General features: G+C 39.8%; 1 protein-coding gene across 3 annotated transcripts in view; it reads left to right on the plus strand.

Moving 5' to 3' along the window:
• The window catches only part of GDPD5 (glycerophosphodiester phosphodiesterase domain containing 5), a 175752-nt gene that overhangs the window by 144335 nt on the left and 9638 nt on the right, over window positions 1-21779 (plus strand). For 2 of the 3 annotated variants that reach the window (XM_051987088.1, XM_051987089.1), the window contains exons 10-16: window positions 3575-3657; window positions 5924-6074; window positions 9742-9960; window positions 10574-10731; window positions 11087-11234; window positions 15407-15489; window positions 17958-17972. In XM_051987088.1, coding sequence (XP_051843048.1) covers window positions 3575-3657; window positions 5924-6074; window positions 9742-9960; window positions 10574-10731; window positions 11087-11234; window positions 15407-15489; window positions 17958-17972 — 857 coding nt within the window. The remainder of the gene's footprint in view (window positions 1-3574; window positions 3658-5923; window positions 6075-9741; window positions 9961-10573; window positions 10732-11086; window positions 11235-15406; window positions 15490-17957; window positions 17973-21779) is intronic. The other variant, XM_051987090.1, reaches the window with a different exon arrangement.

Raw genomic sequence — 21779 nt, forward strand, 5'->3', positions numbered from 1 at the left:
TTTTAGAATAGAAGTGATTTCCTTAAGGTCACACAGGAAGGGACTGGCAGATTTGGGACTTGCCCCCATCTTTCCCTTCCCCACTTCTCCAGGTGTCAGAGCTGTATATCCTGCTCCAGCACAATCATGATGTTGCTTCTCAGTTGCTTTGTTTTGTGACTCTGACTCCTCAGACCAGGAGCGCCTCCTGAACCTTTTCTGTTTATAGTGAACTTCATTCAGTGGGCATTTATTATCCTTATCCCACACGGAAACCATGCCCCTGTGTGCCTAGGCCAATGCCTAGAGTCACAGAATCCCAGGATTGGAAAAGACCTTGTAGGGAGGAGATCCAGCCCATCTCATGCTGGAAAAAATAATCCCTTCTACAATGTTTTCTGCCAGTGGTCGGTTGTCCAGCCATTGCATAAGGACCTCTAGTGTGACCTCTGTGGGCAGCCCATCCCATGAACTGCTCTGATTGTTAAGAAGCTTATCCTAAATTGCTCCTTGGCAGCTTCCACCCATTGTTCCTAGTTATGCTCTCTGGGACCAAACCAAACATGTCTGATAACTCTCCTAATAGCTCTAGTACTTGAAGATATGAATTACCACTAGAGGGACTCTGAAAATCCTGAGTTCCTTCCACTGATCATTGCATAGCCTAGTCAAGGCCCTTCACCATTCTATGAATTATTAATGACCAGAAATGAATACAGTAGTCCAGATATAAACTGATTAGGGCCTAAGACAGGGAACACTGACTTCCTTATTCCTAAAGAAAAGAGGAAACTACTTAGTGCCCATTTCCAACATGGGAAAGCACTGTGGAATAGGTATAGATTCAAGCAAAAGGGAGCAAACATGGGGTAAGAAAGGGGTATCCTTAGACTGCAGGGTTAGGAGACCTGGGATATAAACCTGGCTTGGACCTAACTGGCATTGTGACTGGACCAGTACCTTTGTTTTTCTGAGACAATAATTCCCTCATCTACAAAATGGAACTAATAATCTTTGCCTTGTCTTTTTCACAAGATTATTTTAAGTGAGTTCATGTGTCTGAAATGTTCTACCTAAAGGATGATTCCCACAGAGTTGGCCACTATGGTATGAACTTTTTGGTCATAGAATTTTATAAAACTATCTATTATGACTGGTCTTAGTGTAAGACTCACATCAGTGAAGGCACATATCCTTGAAGTATTTAAAAATTACAAAGAGAAAAACTAGTTGCTATTGGTTAGAAATCTTCTACTGTTCATTTCCAAAAATATCCTTTCCATTCTTAAAAAAACTTCCTCTAATCCTTAATATCTCGGGCCAAGGTTTGGGCAAATTGGCCAGGAAGGGAGACCAAAAACAGGAGAGTAATGCATTCTAGGTCACACATTAGAATCCACATGACATCAGGAGAAGGACCCAGGTATCCAGCCTATGGCATCATCATTGGAATTCCCTTATCTTGTTATAAAACAAATAATGAGTAATAAAAAGGGGGAAAGGTACTGTGACCTCTTCCAACTGTTTTCAGTTCTGAGATCCCTTGCAGCTCAAACGTTTAGTTGTAATTTTATTCCAGCTCTGGCATTCTATGTTCTTTTTTTTTTTTTTTTTTGCTGAGACAATTGGGGTTAAGTGACTTGCCCAGGGTCACCCAGATAAGGGTCTGAGGTCAGATTTGAACTCAGATCCTCCTAACTTCAGGACTGGTGCTTTATCCACTGCACCACCTAGCTGCCCTTGGCATTCTAGCTTCTAAGGTCCCTCTCAGCTCTGATATTCTAGGTTCTAAGGTGCTTTAGTTCTGCCATTCTAAGTTCTTAAGCCCCTCTCAACTCTTGACATTTTAGGTTCTAAGATCCTCCCCAGCTCTGATAATCTATGGTTTAAAGTCCCTTTCAAATGTCACATTCTGTAATGTATCTGTATTTCCCTTTGAGTTTATTATTAATCCTCACTACCATAGCTTAAATATTGTAATCACCAGGTTACCAGGACATATTAATAATCTGGCCTCTAGAGGTTTGGTTTCATCATCTGTAAAATATGGACAATAATACTTTCCCATACTACCCCAAGAGACTCCATTTCTCCCAGCTTGGGTGTGAAATAAAGTTTTGAGATGACACTTTAATTACCACTAGAGGGCACTCTCAGAGCTACAGAAGACAGGATGCTTTCTTCTCCCCATCTTTTAGGTGCCCCACTGTTCCATTCCTATTTCTATCTCCATTTTTCTTTCTGGAATCTCACTGCCTCTAATTCCATTAGACTTTGGGCCAAAGTTTGGCCAAATTGAATTCGGTGGAGGGAGAACCAAGAGCAGGGTAATGATACATTCTAAGCTACAACAAGATCCAAATGGCTTCAAGAGAAAGACCAAAGAATTGGGTCTTCCAGCTTAATGGCATCATCACTGGAGTGAACCTTAGAGAACATCTCTTTAACCATCTTTTCTTACAGAAGAAGAAACTAAGACCCAAAGAGAGGAAGTTCAAAACACTTCAAAGGAAGTGCTTTGAACTTGATCATCTATCAGGGTTTCTGAAACTTTTTTCCACTCTTGATCTTTTTTCACCCAAGAAATTTTACATGATACTGGTCATAAAGATGTATAAAATAGGTATACAGATCAAACATTTACTTATAATGAATCATACTTTTTCAACCCCCACATTCAATTGTAAGACCCCACATGGTGTCCTGAACCACAGTTTCAGAAGCTGGGATATAACAAGTGACCAAAGCAGAATAAGGGTGTTTTTTTTTCCTTTTGTGCTTCCTTTACTATAATTTCCCAGAGTGTCCATCACAGTTTTAGAAGTTCCTATTGCCATTTAAATACAAACTCCTCAGCCTGGCATTTAAGTCTCTCTGAGATCTAGCTCCAACATACTTTCCCAGCCTTATTCCATATATTCTATGTTCTGGATACACTGGACTTGTAGCTCTAGGATTTTTTTTTTTTTTGGCTGAGGCAAATGGATTAAGTGACTTTTCTGGAGTCACACAGCTAGGAAGTGTTAAGTGTCTGAGGTCAGATTTAAACTCGGGTCCTCCTCATTTCAGGGCTAGTACTCTATCCACTGCGCCACCTAGCTGTCCCTCTAGCTCTAGGATTGATATTTCATATCTTCCTCCATGCTTTTATATAAACCATCCTTCATGCCTGGAATGTACTGCCACCTCTTGTGTACCTCATTACCCCTTTATCTAAACTCAGGAGCTCTGCTCTTGAGGTGTCACCTTCTGCATGGAATTGTTAATATTCTCTTCTTCTTCAAGTTATCCCTTTTTAAAAAAAAAAATGAATCTATTTGGGTATCCCTCAATAGAATATAAACTCCTTGGAGGCAGGGCCATTTAGAATTTTTTCCTTATGTTCGTCATATCTAGCATTGCAAAAGGAAGACAATTATATTGCATTGCAAAGGAAAGAGGTGTTTGTTGATCTTAATTGGGTAATTACTTGTAATCACACTCATTACTTCTGACTTCTTGGGGTACTGGGCTAGATGAAGTCGGTACTGGGGGGTTGTCTTAGAAGAATTACAAGGCTAGTCTCATGATTCTCTTCTCATGTCTTCCTTCCCAGCTGGCTCCAGAACATACATTGATGTCCTTCCAGAAAGCCAGAGAGCAGAAGCTTTATGGGGTCCAAGCTGATGTGACCATCAGGTCAGTTGAGCAGATGATAGTTTTTCATCTTTTTCCAGGAGTGACCTAATTTCACATTGGATCAAATTCTAGAAGCACAAAATCACAGACTTTTAGAATTGCATTTATTTTGGAGGTAACATTGGGTTAGAATTTTAAGATGCTAGAGCTAGAAAGGATTTTTAAGTTAAATTAATCTAACTCTAAATGTTATTAATGAAGTTTGCCAAGGTCAAAAAGATAAATTGGGATTATCTAATTTACCCACTACATACATACATACAGTAATATGTGCATATGCACTCTCGTATGCATTCACAAATCTCCATGTATACATGTGTGTATGCACATACACATATGTGTATGTACACATCACACACACATTCACACATATTCTTTCTAGCTCTGATAATCTGTTTTAATGCCAGCTTCATTAATAGAATTCTCTGTTTTCTACTGTACTATTCATTTTGGAAGATCCCTTCCATATTTGGGTATTGGGATTCTATGAATGTCTGGATCTGAGAATAGTTCAGCCAGGGAACAGATGGTTTGGAGAGATCATATATGGGGCAGGAATGGGGTGGAGAAATGACCTTATCTAATTATCAAGGCACAGAGAAGAGAACTGAATGGATGAACCCATTGGCTAAGGTACTAGTCAAAGCCCAGGGTATACAGAATAATTTTGATTAGGCCAGGAGGAGTTAGGTACAAATAGACCTAATCTAGGAGATAATGTCCATATCATAGGATCAGAGAATTTAGAATTTTAACCTTACAAATGACTGGTCTACCTTTCTCTGTTCATTATTCCTAATTCTTCTCTCCTTTAGCATATTTCTCCCCTTTTTCTCTGACAATTTGATAAATTGTCATCATTGTGAAGATTAAAGGGACAGGACTGTATTCTCTGAGAACATGTTAATAGAGTAGGAGGGCACAGGAAACAGAATTTGTAGAATCAGAGAAATTCAACCTAGCATTATTGGTACTAATAATCTGCAGGAGGGCCTGCATGAGAAGACCTAAGAGTATATATACATCAACAAAATATACTGATAACTGAGTAAATATTAAAAAGCAGATAGTAATTAAGGTATGTTAGATAATTGAGAATGGGTAGTAGGTAACACAAGTAAAGATGATTAAAAATGGGTAGAGATTCATCCACAAGCAGAGATAATGACATTCTCAGAGCTGGAAGGAGCCTTAGTGGCTAATAACAGATTATTAATTCCCTTTACCACCTGTCTGGCAAATGGCTATTCAGCCTTTGCTTGGAAACTCTGATCTTGAAGGGAATTCACCATATGCTTCCCTGGGTAACTCCAACTGTTGGGAAGTTTTCCCTTATCATCAAGTCTAAAGTTATTTCTCTGTAATATAATAATTATTCCTAATTCTTTAAAGCTAAACAAAAAATCTAGTATTTCAGTGATAACTCTTAAATATTTGAAATTAACAACTGCCCCACATTTCACTATACCAAAATCTTCTTCTCTTTTCTCTAAACATCCCCAATTTCTTGGCCTCATTCTCATATAGCATAAACTCAAGATCCTTAGTCATCCTGTCCCTAGACATTTTCTGTCTAGCTTGTCATTGTCTTTCCTAAATATGGCACTTGGAACTTAACACAATATTCCAGCTATAACCCTACCATGGCAGAGTTCCATAGGACCACCACCTCCCTTTTAGTTATATCTGTCCCACTTTATACTTGTGAAAATTATATTTTTAACCCATATAAGACTTTTATGTGGGTCCCTAATAAGTTTAATCTTCTTCAATTTGAACCAATCTTCTAACCTACTTAGACAACTTTGGATATGGATTCATTCCACTCGTTAGCTCCTCCTCCTCGCTTTATGCCATTTGCAAAATTGAGATGTTGAATAGCATAGGGTTGATGCTTGAGCCTCCCATGTTGACCTGAAACCATGAATGACCACTTTTGGAAGCATTTTTAAAAAATTAATTGTCATATATGGTTTAGTGCTACCCCCTCCCCTCTATTTGCGTTTGATATCACTGACCTGACCCATATGTCTTCATCTAGAAAATAAATATAGCTTGGGAGTGGACACCTGGCAGTCTACACTGGTAATCAATAATGAATCACCTTTGAGGATAGGATAGAGTAGAATCCATGCAGCTCAGACAACATTTGCCCCCGACTTTGGATACCTCTGGGACACAGTGAACTCCTTGGAGCTCTGGTTCTGTTAGTTCCGGGGCAAAGCCCAAGATAACATGCTCAGAGGCCCTTCCGCTCTCCCTGCAGCCTGGATGGAGTTCCCTTCCTCATGCATGACGCTACCCTGCGACGCACAACCAATGTGGATGAAGCTGTCCCAGAACTGGCTCGCCGGCCCGCCTCCATGTTCAACTGGACTGACCTGAAGCAGCTCAATGCAGGAGAGTGGTTCCTTAAGGTGTGTCTGTGCTTCCGATAGGCCCAGCCTGGGGGGAAGGAGGGAGAATACCCTGCGGAAAACAGTCAATAAACATTTAAGTCCCTGCTATGTATCAGGCACTGTGATAAACAATGGGAATAAAAAGAAGGATGCTTCCAAGAGCTTATCACTTAATAGAGGAATATTATACATAAAATTAAACTGAAAGGAGGCAAAGGGGTGTGTGTGTGTGTGTGTGTGTGTGTGTGTGTGTGTGTGCGCGCGCGCGCGCGCGCGCGCGCGCTAAGGAACCATTGCAGATGCAGGAGAAGCGTAGGAAAAGGTAAGTCCAGGAGAGGAGCCAGGTGGGAAAATTAAGAGATGGCTGCCTGGAGCCTCAGCCTTATATGGAGAGTCCAAGGGAAGTCAGCCAACCAGCGGAGAGGTCCTTGCTCCTAAGGGCAAGGAGAACTGATGAGGAGTGAGTTCCAAGGCAGGAATAAGTATGGTCATGGCAGGGGAAGGAGGGAAGGGCGGTTCTGGGAGGGGGATGCTGCTGCTGCTGCTGAAGATGGGTATGAATCTGTCTTTGAGCATTTGTTCTCAAATATCAGTATTGGCTACTCAGCAGGTGGCAGGAGATTTTATGTACATTATCTCATAAAATGTATGTATTTAAAAATAGCTCTGGGCCATTTTCTGTTGTCTTCTCTCCAACAATGAAAATTATTGCTCCTCTTTGCTTAAACAACAATAATAGCAAGCATTTATGTAATACTTTAAGGTTTGCAAAGTGTTTTACAAGTGTAGACTTATGATCCTAATTATAGACCCATGATGTGGGTGCTATTGTTATCCACATATTATAAATAAAGAAGCTAAGGCTTACTTCATCATTGGATGACATCTTCCCATGTTGGCAAGATACCCAGGATCCACAACATTGCCCGTTACCAGGGTCTATCCCAAAAGCCAGGTAGCATAATAGATAGAGCACTGGGCTTGAAGTCAAGTGGTCCTGAGTTCAAATCCAACCATAGACACTTACCAGCTGTGTGATCCTGGGCAAGCCACTTAATGCTCTTCCCCTTATTTTTTCTTCTGTAAAATGAGCTCAGGAAGGAAATGGCAGACCACTCCAATGTCTTTGTCCAAGAAAATCTCAAATGAAGTTGTGAAGACTTGGACACAACTGAAACAACTCAATAACAATAACAAAGCCAGTACTAGAAGTCAAAATTTAGAGTTTACTGGCAAAGTTGTAGAATCCAGAAGAGATACATGTAGAAATATGTAAAAAATGAATGTACATACAAAAAATATTTTTATATGTAACTGATGAAAATAATAATAATAATAAACATTTTTAAAAGGACTCACGCCCTTCCTTGATAACTTCTTGGTCCTGTTTTCCTGAATAAGTAACTGAACCTTTATGCACATCCAGGCAGGTCTCTAAGACTATTCACTACAGAGCAGATATTGAGCTTCCTTTGAAAAGGACTTTCTTCTCTCAACCTACTAGTTGGACAGATGGAACAGTGGATAGAGCGATGGGCCTGCAAATTCTGAATTCCAATTTAGCCCCAGCTATGTGACTCTGGGACACTTAATTTTACTCATCCTCAGCTTCCCCATATGTAAAATGGAATTAATAATAGCCCCTACCTCCCAGAGATGTTGTATGTATGTACAGCTCTTTGAAATCCTTAAGAACTATATAAATGTTTCTTAGCATTTTTTAATTAGTATTATTCCTAACTGAGACTTCCATATGCCAATGAAATCATGATTCTAGTCCAAACCAATAGTTATAACTATGCTAAAGTTCTTCTCTGATTCCCTATCATGATAGTTAACATTTACATGACTCTTTAAGGTCTGCAAAGTGCTTTACAAATGTTGTTTTATCTTTATAAGCATCCTGGGAAGTGGGCACTATTACTGTTCCCATCTTTTTTTAAAACAGGTGAGGAAATCTATGACTTTACTCCTGGGAACTTAGGACAAGAACATCAGGCAGCAACTGCTTGATCCCTTCTGCCATTTTATCTGACTTGGGCCTGTCAGTCAAGGCCTTGTCTGACTAAGTGAAGAGAGACATGTCATCAGGCAACAAATTGTTTTAAAAATTAAATTACATTTATTTATTTAAATACATATTCTTTATAAATCCTATTGGGAGAAAAAAAAACAGAAAAAGAAGTGAACATAGCATGTGTTGATTTATATGCAGTCTCCCTAATTCTTTTTCTGAATGCAGATGGTGATTTCTAGCCAAAGTTTGTTGGGATTGCCTTGGAGAATAAATTGTTTTGACCTGAGCCAGGTTAGGGGAAGAAGTAAGCTAGGTGGTATATAGATAGACTCAGAGTTGGGAAGATTGGAACTCTAATCCTGAGTGTCATGTGGGACTAGGGCTATAAAGGCAATTGGGTATATCATTGATTTCAGGGAACTCAGGGTCTGCCATAGAATGATGGTACAAACACCAGAGAATTTGACTTGGCAGAATATGGACATGTGCTGCCTCTTCCACAAAGCCTTCCCTGATCTTCCCTTCTCCCAAGTATGTCCCTCCCCATCTTTAACTCCACTAAACTCTCCCTCTACCTAAATTTTCCTAGAACATTTTGTATGAATCCCACTGCCTAACACAGTCTACTTTGCACTATATTCATGTGCACATGTTATATCCTTCCATGTTATTACTGGTCTGTAGGCCCTTTGAAGGCAGGGCTGCTGGGTCATTTTCACATTTGCACTTTTTTTTTTTACAGGGTCCTCTGTGGGTAGTGGGCTCTTACTTAGTAAACTCATTCTCATTGAATGGGTTGTAGGTAATGCTGTCTGAACTATGGCTTTTTAGGAGTAGAAAGAAATGAAGGCACATGAGTAGTTAGGGTTTGATTAATGGAAAGAATGGGATTTGATCTCAGTTTTAAAGAAATGGGGTAGAGGCAGCTAGGTGCTGCAGTGGATAGAGCCCCAGCCCAGAAGTCAGGAGGACCTGAGTACAAATCCGACCTCAGACACTTAACACTTCCTGGTTGTGTGACCTTGGGCAAGTCACTTAATCCCAATTGCCTCAGCAAAAAAGTAAAGGGGGGTGGAGTAAAGATATGGAAAGGCCGGTGTTTCAGAGGTGTAAAAAAAAAAAAAAAACCCTGCCTAAGCCAAAGAACTAAATCTAGAGAGATTTTTAACCTCAGGCTAAGCCTTTACCTTAAGTATTGATCAGAATCTTAGTACTGAATGTTTATTGACTGACGGACAGTGCCTGACTCATGGCAATTGCCTAATAATAAATTATTGTTGTTGTTTCTAGAAAGAATGTTAAATAAAACTTCAAAACTAAAAGGTTGGGAAACATGGAGTAAGGATTACAGAGAAAAAGGAAAAGAACCAAAAAATAATGGGTTTGTATTAAGCAAAACTAATAATAGGATCAAAATCCTGATTTTAAAGAAGAATAAAAAAAATCCTAATTTAGAGAAGGGGGGAATACTAGAGATATGGGAAAAAAAATAAATCTAATTTTTACCATTTAGAATGTGAATGAATTCAATAAGAATAAGAAATTAAATAAAAAACAAATGCTTATTCATTCAGAAGGGACATGATGGAGAGGTCAGGTGATCCATGGAGATTGTGTATGGAGTCCAATATGTGACATGACTGACATGTCGACCTTCTGTGCACACAGACTGACCCCTTCTGGACTGTGCACTCACTATCAGCCTCCGACTACAGAGAAGCACAGAACCAATCCATCTGCAAGTTGACTGACCTCTTGGAACTGGCCAAAGGGAATATGACCCTGCTGCTCAACCTTTGGGACCTGCCCCATGACCACCCCTACAGGGGAACCTTCTTCAATATCACCCTGGATGCTATCCTCCGTTCTGGCCACCCACAACACCTGGTAAGCCCTCCACAATATATGGGCAGGTCCCAGGCTCAGTGGGCTGTTGGATATCTGTGGCCATGTCTTCAATAAACTTGACAAACAAACTCATGAACCTTTTAAAGTTCTGCCCTTGTCATAGCTATCTCTTGGTCTGGCAAGGAGAGAAAATACAAATCCTCTCCTACTTATGTTGTGGCTCATACTTTCCAAATGGAATGGTCTCCTTACCCACTGAAAACCTCCTCTTTCTTCATCCTAGTCAGGAAGCCTTCCTTAAATTCTGGCTAGACATGCTCCCTCTATCTTTGGATCTTGTGGGTCCCCCCTTTTTTTTTTTTTGACTTCTGCCATTCACTAATCACATTTTTTTCTTTTATTAGAACTGTGCATCCATTTTCCAGGCACTTTCCTCCTAGATCTTAGGAGATGAGAGGGAAGAGATTCCAGAGACCCCACCTCCCAGTTTCTTTTATGACCTGAGTTGCTGGATTTAGGTTCTTTTAGGTTAAAGTGGAGACTGGGAAGAACCTGACAAAAATTAGATTGAGCCTTCATCTCAATCCCAGACTGAGTCTTTCTCTCTGGTTCTTTCTTTCTCTCCCCCTACTCCTACTTTACTCCACCTTAGGTCATGTGGCTGCCAAGCAGACAAAGGACATTGGTACAGAAAGTTGCTCCGGGCTTTCAGCAGACCTCAGACATCAAAGAGACAGTTGCCAGTTTGCGACGTGGACATATTCAGAAATTGAATTTACGCTACACTCAGGTCTCCAGCCAGGACATCAGGTAGAGTCAGACCTTTCTTTCAGTGTTTTTCTTCTTCCTCTGGCTTCAGGGAGTCACCAGACCAAGTGGGGAAGAAGCTCATCCTTTTGTTACTGTATCCCTGCCCTCGGGAAGCTTACAACTTAGGGAGAAAAGGCATCCCTAGGTTATGATAGGATAGAAAAAGATATAGGATGATGAGTTAAGAATTAAACTTAATTGTCTTTAATTTGCAAATTAATTAAATTAATTGCAATTAAAATTAAGAGTCCCAGCTCTGCTACTAACTCACTCCTTTCTGTAAAATGAAGCATTTTTAGCAACAAGCCCTCAGAAGCATCAGGACTGGTTCCTCATGTGTTCTTTTTCCATTCAGGGACTGCTCTGCGTGGAACCTGAGTGTGAACCTCTACACGGTCAATGAACCCTGGCTCTTCTCCCTCCTGTGGTGCTCAGGCGTCCAGTCCGTCACATCTGACAATTCCCACACCCTGTCCAAGGTGCCTTCCCCCGTCTGGATCATGGTAAGCCTGGCAAGTCCCTGTACAAATGACAGGAAAAAAATGAAAAGACATTTGTTAGACACTGACTGAACCAAGTGCTATGCAAAATTGAAGATAATTCCTCACTTACACTCTAATAAAGCAAACACAAGGAGAAAACTGGTATTGAGGGAAAGGACCCCATTCTCCTTTCTCCTTCTACTTCCCCTGTGGATGAAAAAAATATATTTTTTCCCTATACCTATGATTTTTATCTGTCTAGTCCCATTACTGATATAAAACCAACAATTTAAAATCTTTGGGAATTTTCTGGGGAATACGGGGAAATTGAGAGATTTATATAGGGTATCCTATGTCAGAGATTGGACTTCAAATCCAATTTAGAGGAAAGTTACTAGAGACAACCAGAAGAAAACACAAATCATAACTTTAAATGTTATTTTTGTCTTTAACTCTTTAAATGAGAGGGACAAATTAGATAAGAAATGCTTATTCATACAGAAGGGACATGGGGGAGGAGTCAGAGGGTCCATGGAGCTGTCATGTCAAGTCTGATATGTGACATGACTGACAGGTGTCTGCCTGTCTGGAGACTGGGCCCTTTTCATCATCATGAAGCCCATTTCTCTGGTGCATTAAGGCTTAAGAAGTACTTTGTTTACAGCAACTCACAAGGGAAGTAGTGTATCCTGTTATTATCCTCCTGTTATAGATGAGAAAACTTTTCCAGGGTCGCACAGCTAGCAAGTTCCAGAGCCAGATTGCAAACCACCACGCCCCCCCCATTCAAAGTTCTTTCCACTACCCTAGGCTGCCCCTTCATAAAAGAACAGGAGGGTCAAAAATTATAGAACCAGGAAGGACCTTAGAGACCATCTAATCCAACCTTTCTGAACCCCAGAAAGAAAAAGTGACTCTTCTAAGACCACACTTAAGATCATAGATTTAGAGCTAAAAATATATATATTTTTTATGCTTACAATCCTCCGCCCTTCTCCTTTCCAGTAGTCTGTAGATGAGTTAGTACTCTAAACAGGGATTGCTCTTGGCTGTCATCCTTCTTTGCTTAGCAAAATGGTCAATCTCTGTCTGGTTAAGGTGGCTTTGGGGCACATTTGACTTCCTTGTCATGATGCCTGCTTTATCCTGGTTCAGCTCTTACATAAAATAATCATAATTGGGGTCCATGCCTTTGCCTTCTAATTTCCTGTTTTCTAATATCAGTGGCTTCAAGGTCAATCAGTCTAACTTGTTGCCCATCTATCTATGTGTATCTTTTATCTTCACTAAGATGTTTTCAAATTAGATATTGATTTTGACCTTTGTTAATATGACTCCCACATCAATAACCAGTCATTTGTCTATTTGGAAAAAAAAGTCTCTTCTTTTTTTTTTTCCTTTTTGTTCAGTGCCCAGTGTCCAATGCCTTCCAACTCTTGAAGAATATAAGTTTCTGCATGGTCTGCATACTTTTGGACTCTTTCATGTCTTAAACCCAAACTGTATTTTCCTATATGCTTCTCTTCATCTTCTCTGTGCCTACCTTCCATTTGAAATTTTCAAAAATCAAAATATACATTGATTTGAATTTAGTTTTTTTTGTCAAGTCTTCACACAAAAAAGGAAAATTTATGTAGTCTTTTTTTTTTTTTTTTGCTGAGGCAATTGGGATTAAGTGACTTGCCCAGGGTCACATAGCTAGGATGTGTTAAGTGTCTGAGACCAGATTTGAAGTCAGGTCCTCCTGACTTCAGGACTGGTGCTCTAACCACTGCACCACCTGGCTTCTCCCTCATGTAGTCTTTTTTTAAATTTTTTTCCCTTAAGGGAAAGAAATAAAAAATTAAGCTCATCAATTTCAAAAATAATGACTTTTAATACAGAATGTTATTCAATATAGAACAAGATTCCTAATATAGTATTTCTGAAATAAGAGGTTGATTAAATTCACCAGTTAAAAAATTAACAGCCAGAAATATAATTTTTTTTGGTTATGAAAAACATTCCTAGTATAGTAATGCTGTACCAATTTATATCCAAATAAATTGGAGGAGGGAGATGGAATATAGCATACTTACCTCTGTGTCAGGCACTGTGCTACATACTTTATCTCATTTGATCCTCACAACAACCTTGGCAGGTAGGAATAAAGGAATGAACAATAAGAAAAGCAGATAGAGCAAGAAGAAATTTAGAAAGAGATAAGTAAATATAAAGAGAAAGGAGAAATAAAGAGCTACACACATATATGGAAAGGGAAATAAGGTACACATATTCCCCACTTCTATCCATTTATGTTTACAAACATTTGTTGACCACCTATGAAGATAAAGTGACAGATACCAGACAGTCCATAAGAATTTATTAAATGCTTGCTACATGTCAGACACACTACTAAACACTAATTGTATCTTTTTAAAGGCAAAAACAGCCTTTGCCTTTAAGGAGTTTTCATTTTAATGGGTGAAATGTGTATAAATCACAACATACAAGATATACATGGTAGGTGGAAGGTATCTTGTAGGAAATATCTCAGACAGCTAGGGGATTGTGGTGGGGGTGGGGTTCCAAGAAAGACCTGCTGTAGGGAGGTGGTACTTGAGCCAAGTGTTAAATGAAGTCTGAGATTCTAAGAGTCAGCATTTGAGAAGAGCATTCCAGATGCAAGGCTGTTCCCCAGGTACATACATAATACCAAGATACATATGACACAGACACATTCCAGACTGACACAAATTCCACAAACTCCGATATCCCCAGATATATGTACCATTCATTAACATAAAATAAAAACGTAAAGGAAAAGTAGTTTTAAAAAAAGTCATTTCAGCACAATCAACCCACATATCAACTAAGTCTAACAATAGATGCTATATTGCATATCCATTATTCCCTTAGCTCTACAAACAAGTAATATAGTTTGATTTTTTTGGTCTCTTCTCTGAGACCAGATTTGATCATTAATACTGCATACTTTTGTAGTTGCTTCCATTTACATTGTTGCAAATTGCCTATTGTTTCATGGTCCTGCTTATTTCATTTTGCAACAGTTCATGTACGTCTTCTGTGTTTCTCTGAAGTCTTCATATTCATCTCTTCTTACAGAGTAATAATATTATACCATCGTTTGATTTTCATGGGCTACCTGAACCACATGATTCAGGTAGCCCTACAGATAAAATACAAATTCCCATCTTCCCGTACTTAAGTGATTAGTAATTTCATCAGTGTGGATTGGGTTGCTAGTCCAGCTCCCTATCCTCAACCCTTCTGTATCTCAGTCTTTGGTTTCAGTGAATATTTGTGTCCAAAAAATTGATCATTGTGGCAATGAGTTTCTTGGACTTTAGCTAGGAGGTCAAATGCTAAATCCATCCCTGGGTTTAAAGACTTTCCAACCTGGCAGGACCTTTGAGAGCCCAAGTCCCATTTAAGCCACCAAAAGACATCATGGGAGATGACCAGTGGAAAATCCCCATATTACCTTTAGGATTGAATACTTAGACCTTGAAGGAATCTCAGAAACTCACTCATTATATGAGTGAAGCTTGTACAGGTTAGGTGATTTGGCCAAGGTTACACTGAACTAAGACTTGAGATAATTCCAAACAGTCTGCTTTTGGTTAAACTCTACCACCAACATGGTGATAAGGAGGAGGATGCATGTAAAGTGTGAATAAAGTGCTGGACTGGAAGTCAAGAAAAGCTGTGTTCAACTCCTGCTTCAGAGATTTGCTAACTGTGTGACCCTGGGCAGTGGTTTAGTGAATAAAACGTTTTATTTTTATTTTTAATCAAGGAGAGGTAGATTCAGATTCTTCCTTGAACATTTATTAGGTATGTGATGAATAGAGCACTTGACTTGGAATCAGGAAGACCTATATTTAATCCTGCTTCAGATATTATCTCTATGACCCTGAGCAAGTGACTTTAATCCTGTCTTTTACCTCTCTTTATATCCAGCACTTAGCCCAGTCCTTGAACGTAGTAGGCTCCTGATAAAATGTTTATTTAATTGAATTGAAACTCATGACATGCAGATCCTATCCCTAAATACATCCCTCTCTAAGACGTCTCCAGACATTTTTTCCCATCTTGAGAAAGAAGCCCCTGGACCCTTCTGAGGAAGGATTGTGAACTTGTTCCTGCATTAGAGTATCCTTCATATCTTTGGATATCTGTTTGTTTTTCAGGCCCCGGACGAGTACTGTCTCATCTGGATCACAGCTGACCTGGTCTCCTTCACACTCATCGTGGGCATTTTCGTATTTCAGAAGTGAGTAATGTCAGCTGCCCCCCTGCATCCTTACTCTAGGCTCCCATTCCTGCCAGGCCAGGATGAACCTTTTCCTCAAGGTATTGCCCCAAGCTCCTTGTGCTCCAGGAGCCTCCCCAACTGTAATCTTTTTGTTCATTGGGGTTACTTAAAGGACCTTGGACAGTCACTTATTTTTGTCTAAGCTTTAACTTTTCCTTTTTAAAATGAAGAGATTAGTTCAAATCAGAGGTGTCAAACTCAAATAGAAATGTGTGCATATTAATTTAGGAAACCACAAATTAATATTGTGTTGTGTTATAGTTATAATCAGCTTATTAAACCTTTTCTAGTTACATTTTAATCTAGTTGGATAAACATTGGGTATTTGGTACCTCTGGTCCAGATAATTCTCTAAGACTGATTCCAGTTCTAAATCCTTTGACCAAGCATTTGCTCCTTCTCCCCTTTGGCCAGAGGCTGAAACCCCAGAGCCAAACTCAGCATATAGGATAACAAACTCGGAGTCCAATGATGGGCCCCATTTGTGCCTCTCAGCAAGGTTGGTGGGCTAAAATTAGAGCCCTGGACTGAACATTAAGAGGCCAGGTTTCAATTCCTAAATTGGTTTTACATGTAACTGGAGAAAAAAATTTGAAGAAAAAGAAAATCCTCTTTCTGTTACTCTCTTTCTATATGACTTTAAACAAGTCAATTTACCTCTTCTGTAAAACCAGCCTGTGGGGCCTTATATAGCCTTCCTCCCAAAGGCGAGTATGATGGAAACTTGAAAGAATCCAGCACTTTATCTATAGAGAATAATAACATTTTTATCTGTGTCTCGACTTTTTAAATCCCTTATATTTTAAAAAGCTCTTTGTAATCTATAGGGAGCTCTTGAGAAGGGAGCATCTTATAATAGTCTTAGGAATGAGGAAAAGCCAGGTTGGCATCTTGCCCCCAACACAAGTGCCCAGGGGAAAATAATACCCAAATTACTTAAAATATTTTATATTATAAAGTAATATCTAAAAATACCTTCATGTTTAACAAAAATTGTTGTGAGGCTCAAATGAACAAGTAGGTATATTTTATATTATAAAATAATATCTAAAAATACCTTCATGCTTTGCAAAATTGTTGTGAGGCTCAAATGAACTTTAAACTGCTACGGAAATATCAGCTATTATTACTGTTAATAACTGTTTATAATCCCCTTTAGGGATTTAATAGTTTATAATATTTTTTATAACTGTAAGGTGACATAATTTAAGATATTTAATAATTTGTAAAGCCTTTTACACTTTTCTATTTTCAAAGCTCTAAATAGTTTTCAGAATGTTTTATGATGTCTATTAAGCACCTACTATGTGCTAGGCATTTTGCTAGATGATGGATACAAACACAAGGATGAGACAGTCTTTGCCCTCAAGAAGCTTATATTCCATTGGGAAACAGAGCTCTCTACAATTAAGTTTTTCAAGGAACAATCATATAACTTGAACCTATCCCTGAGATACACTTTGTTCAAGGAAAGCCTTTAAGATTGTATTTGGCATTTTTATTCTCTCTCTCTTTTTTTTTTTTTTTTTGCTGAGGCATTGGGATTAAGTGACTTGTCTAGGGACACACAGCTAGGAAGTTTTAAGTGTCTGAGGTCAAATTTGAACTCAAATCCTCCTCATTCCACTGCACCATCTAGCTGTCCCAGCATTTTTATTCTAAAGGGGGAATCCTAAATTCTGTAGCTTTCTATCAGTTGTGTGATTAGAAATATTCATTCAGTCGAAGAGAACAATTTACAAAATCTTGGGACAAGTCACTTAACTCTGGTTGCCTCAGTTTCCTCATCTGTAAATTGGGGATAATAATAGCACCTACCTCCCAAGGTTGTTGTGGGTATCAAATGAGATGATAAGTATAAGGTGCTTAGCCTAGTGTTTGGCACATAGTAAGTGCTATATAAATCTTAGCCGTTATTAGTATTATTATTCTCATTATTATGATGATCATCATTAGAATTATTATTAGGTTTATCATTACTATTAGTATTATTATAAAATCAAGTTTGCCCTTTGACCAGAGGATTGTAGGTGCTCTTTCCCCATTCATTGTCCTATGTGCCTCAATAACACCCATGAGGGATTAATTAGTATTTTTGTCAAATGGGAAAGTTACAGGACCCGGACCCCAGTGAGCCAGCCGCAGGCCTCCCACTCTCCTGGTCCTCTCTCTCTCGGGTTCTTTCCATGCTGTCCCATCCTTGTCCCAGAAGATGTCAGGGGAAGATGCTGCCTTGCTCCCACCCTTGCCCCCTCCACACTGGGTGGTCTGAAGCTCAGGATGCACTGGGGAGATGGAGGCTGGCCAGGGAGAGAGCAAAGCCCCGGGGGGTGGAGTGGGAGAAGCCCCTTGGAGGCCCCTGACTTCTCTGACCATTGTGCCTGTCCCTCCTGTTTTCTCTTCTGCTGCACTCGGGCCTCTCTCAGCTATCACTTAATCAGGTAATTCTGCTGATGCCTTTCTTTTCTCCCCCATTTCACCTTCCACTTCCCACTGCTCTGCTATTCTTCCCAGCGCTCATCCTTTATCTCTTTTCCTTCCTCATCCCTTTTCCCACCTTGCCTTTTGTTTCCCTTCTCTAGCCCTCCTTCTCTTGTCTTCTCCCTTACCCTTTCCTTCCATTGCCCTTCCCCTCTGCTTTCTCACTTATATTCTGTTCTGTTTTCTGTTTTCCTTCTCCTTCTATTCAGGTGTGGTAGAAAGAGCCCTAGAAACTTTGATCTGACTAAGCAGTTCAGTAGTCCTTTACTTTGGAAAGACACTTCTCTTCTTGGAGACCTCATTTTCCCTAAACTTAAAACCAGGAGGTTGGACTAAATGGTGTTTTAAGATTGTCCTTCCAGAATTGCACGTGTATAACCTATGTTGGATTACTTGCCGTCTAGGGGGAGGGGTGGGAGGTTGGGGGAAGAGAGAGAAAAAAACTTGAAACACAAGGTTTTGCAAGGGTGAAGGTGAATGTTGAAAACTATTTATGCATGTGTTTTGAAAATAATCATCATCATAATAATTAATGATAATAAAGATTTACCTTCCAGTTCTGGGAGTTTAGACTATTGTTCTGCTCCCTCCCCTCTCCATCTTCTCAAGGAGCTCTTTCCTCCATCCCTTCTGCCTCATATCACTCTTGAATAATAGAACTGGCTCAGCAAGGCTGGGGACTAAGGTGAGAATAAGACAGGGGCTGAACCAGAAAGAGGATGAAATAGGAAAGCCACTACTTTAGGTCCCCCCAAAGAGGAGAACTATGACTCAGTCTCTCCGTCCCATCCTCTTTCAGGGCTTCCATCAGCCAATAAGCATGGCTTAGTCCTTTTGGGCAATTTGATTTCTCAGACCCCTGTAGACCTGTGGACCCCTTCTCAGAATCATGTTTTTAAGGACAAAGGATAAAATACATAGAATTGCAAAGGAAGCCAATTACATTAAAATAGTTAGCCAAAAAGAAAATGTTTTTTTTTTAAGTTCACACATCTCAAATTCAGAACCTGTGCTGTGGGCCCTTACCTGGGCCAAAGGGGAGGGAGCAGTGAGAGCTCCATGGCCCAGTCATCCAAGGGATGGGGCTCTGCTGCATAGGAAGGGATAAAAACAAAGATGCCATATAACCAGATCAGACTTTCTACAGTGGCTGTGGTTGGAATTGCACTTAGCTTAGTCCTAGCAATTCTGGAAATTCTGGAAATATCCTGGTCACATGGCTCAGTCTCTCTCTTTTTCCCTCCTTCTCTCATTCTGTCTCTGTCTTTGTCTCTGTGTCTCTCTGTCTGTCTTGCTCTTTCGGGCTCTTCTCTGTCTCTCTCTCTCTCTCTCTCTCCTTTCCTTCTTCCCACCTTCTTTCTTCCTTTCCTTCCTTCCCCTTTACCTCTCTCTTTTTCTCCCTCTCTCTCATTTCCTCCATTTCTCTCTTTCTCTCCCATCCCCCATGTACATTAGTTCCTGCTTGCCACTCTTTCTGTTTCTCTCTCTCTCTCAATGATTGTGGGTTTCTCCCTCTCTCTTTTCCTCTGTCCATCCTGTCCCTATAATTCTCCCTTCTTCGGTGTCATGATTATGAAATGAACAGTTTGCTAAACTCTTTTCCCACCCTCACCCCCACTCTTCCTTAGCCTTACTTCCTTTAGGGATACTTTGGGCTCTGACTTCAGCTCGCCACTAATTTGCTATGTGACCATGGGCAAGTCATTTTTCTCCCTGGGCCTTAGTTTGCCCATCTGCCAAATGAAGAGTTTGCATTGGGTGATTTCACAGAGACTTTCCACCTTTGGTATTCCAGGAGTCTGGCTGCTTAAGCCACTGCTTAAAAATCCTCCCACCTTCCTTTTTCTCCAAGTCCCACCTTTATTCCTCTGCCTTCAGAGGATAGGAAGGAAGGGCTAGCTCCCTGGCTGTGGCTATAAAAGTGGGATTCTCTTTATGCTTGTGGATCTTTCCATGGGTACTTCAAATTTGTATTATTATAACCTTGTAAGCACATGTTGGAAAAGTCGACATATAAAGAGAATTCTAGTTGATAAAAAGAATTGCTTTTGTTCAGTACCGTTTCTCTAATTTGTTTTGGGGGTCAGTGCAGATTTTCATGTGTTGGGGGAGTTCACTTGAGATGGAACCCCCTGAGATGTTCTTAGCAATACTTGTGTAAATTTTTACCTACTTTTTAGAAAGCATTACCCTTCTACCCATTTTGTGGATTATTGATTTATAAAACAATCCTATTGATTTTTTTTGGCAGGGGAGAAGAACTTATCCCTACTCCCAGTAAGCCATTCACTAGGGGAAGAACTCTCGCATTTTCTCTGTCCCTGTGACAATCGTCCCTCTCCCCACCCCCAGCAAAGGATGGAACAAAAGACATCACTGCTTATTTGCCTCCTTTCCCTTCTTTTTCCCTTACTCATGTCTGTCCCCTCTTGATATCCCCCCTCCCTAGACTCCCCTTAAAGCTATTCCTCCACTCCTCTTAGTCCTTGCTTAGTTTGTTTCTCTTAATTATCAGAGGAACACCTTCAGCACAGTAGATTTAATGCTACAGGCTGTGATTCCCCTTTAAGAACAGTCACATTGCACTAGGACAGTAGGAAAAAGAGAGGAAGGAGAGCATTGTCTCCCAGTCCCCTTTACCCCTTTGCCCATTGTGCTCGTAGGGATCAATTAAAAAAACCCTCCTTCTTTTCCCCAAAACCCTCCTCCTCCTCTCCAAAACTTTCCTACCTTCTTTCTCTTGGTTTCTTCTTTCCTATCCATTAAACCTGCCCCTGTTATTGTTGATCCGTTACAGCAGATTCCTCATTATAATAACCCACCTCAGCCCCAAGCTCTTAAGAGTAGATCCCTGTTGTAGTGAACCCCTTATCAAACTAAAATGCTTCTGTTACACCTAAATTTGGATCTAGCAAACCTACTCGAGTAATAACCCTATAGGATATAGCAGACTCCTTCTGATAGTGGCTTTTGTGATAGTGGATCTTTCTTATAGCAGACCCCTTGTATTATAGATCCTGTTAAAGCAGAGGTGTTTTAGCAGACTCCCATTACAGCCAATTCCCTGCCATACAGACCTAGACTCTTCTAATAGCATACCTCTGTTAGACTAGACCCCTGGTACCAAGCACATACTGCTAGATAGAAAATTGCCATTATATCAGAAACCTCATAAATCAGGTCACATTTTCAAAAGGTCCCTGTTTCTGATTGATAATTGTTACAATAGATCTTAGCTATAATTAATAGATCTGTTATTGGCAGTGCCTTCTGTCCTGCAATAACCATTGTTGTAATAGATTCCCCTTTAATAAAATACTTGTGTTAAAACTTATACAGTAGCACTCCTGTCCTAACAGATGGCTTTGTAATAGTGACTTATATGGTAGTGCATTATCAATATTATAGCTTTTTGTAATAGCAGACCCTTTATATTAGACTCCTATCATAGTAATAATGATCTAGCAGGCCCCTCTTATACTATACCGTTCAAATATTTAACAAGCTCTTTTTAATAGAGCTTTTTATAGGCCTCTATTATATAACAACGACTGTAATAGTGATTTCTGTTTTAACAAGTCTATTAATACTAGGCCCCTATATGTTATATTATATATAGTCATTTTTACTGGTATAGCAAGCCCCTTTCATAGCATATCTTTCAAACATACAACAGGTTTTTCTTGATAGCTGGCATTTCTTTTATTAGGCCCTTATTATAAATCAAACCACTCTAATAGTGATCTCTGTTCTAACAAGTTCTTCTT

The sequence above is a fragment of the Antechinus flavipes genome, chromosome 3, assembly GCF_016432865.1.
Source record: "Antechinus flavipes isolate AdamAnt ecotype Samford, QLD, Australia chromosome 3, AdamAnt_v2, whole genome shotgun sequence".
Lineage (NCBI taxonomy): Eukaryota > Metazoa > Chordata > Mammalia > Dasyuromorphia > Dasyuridae > Antechinus > Antechinus flavipes.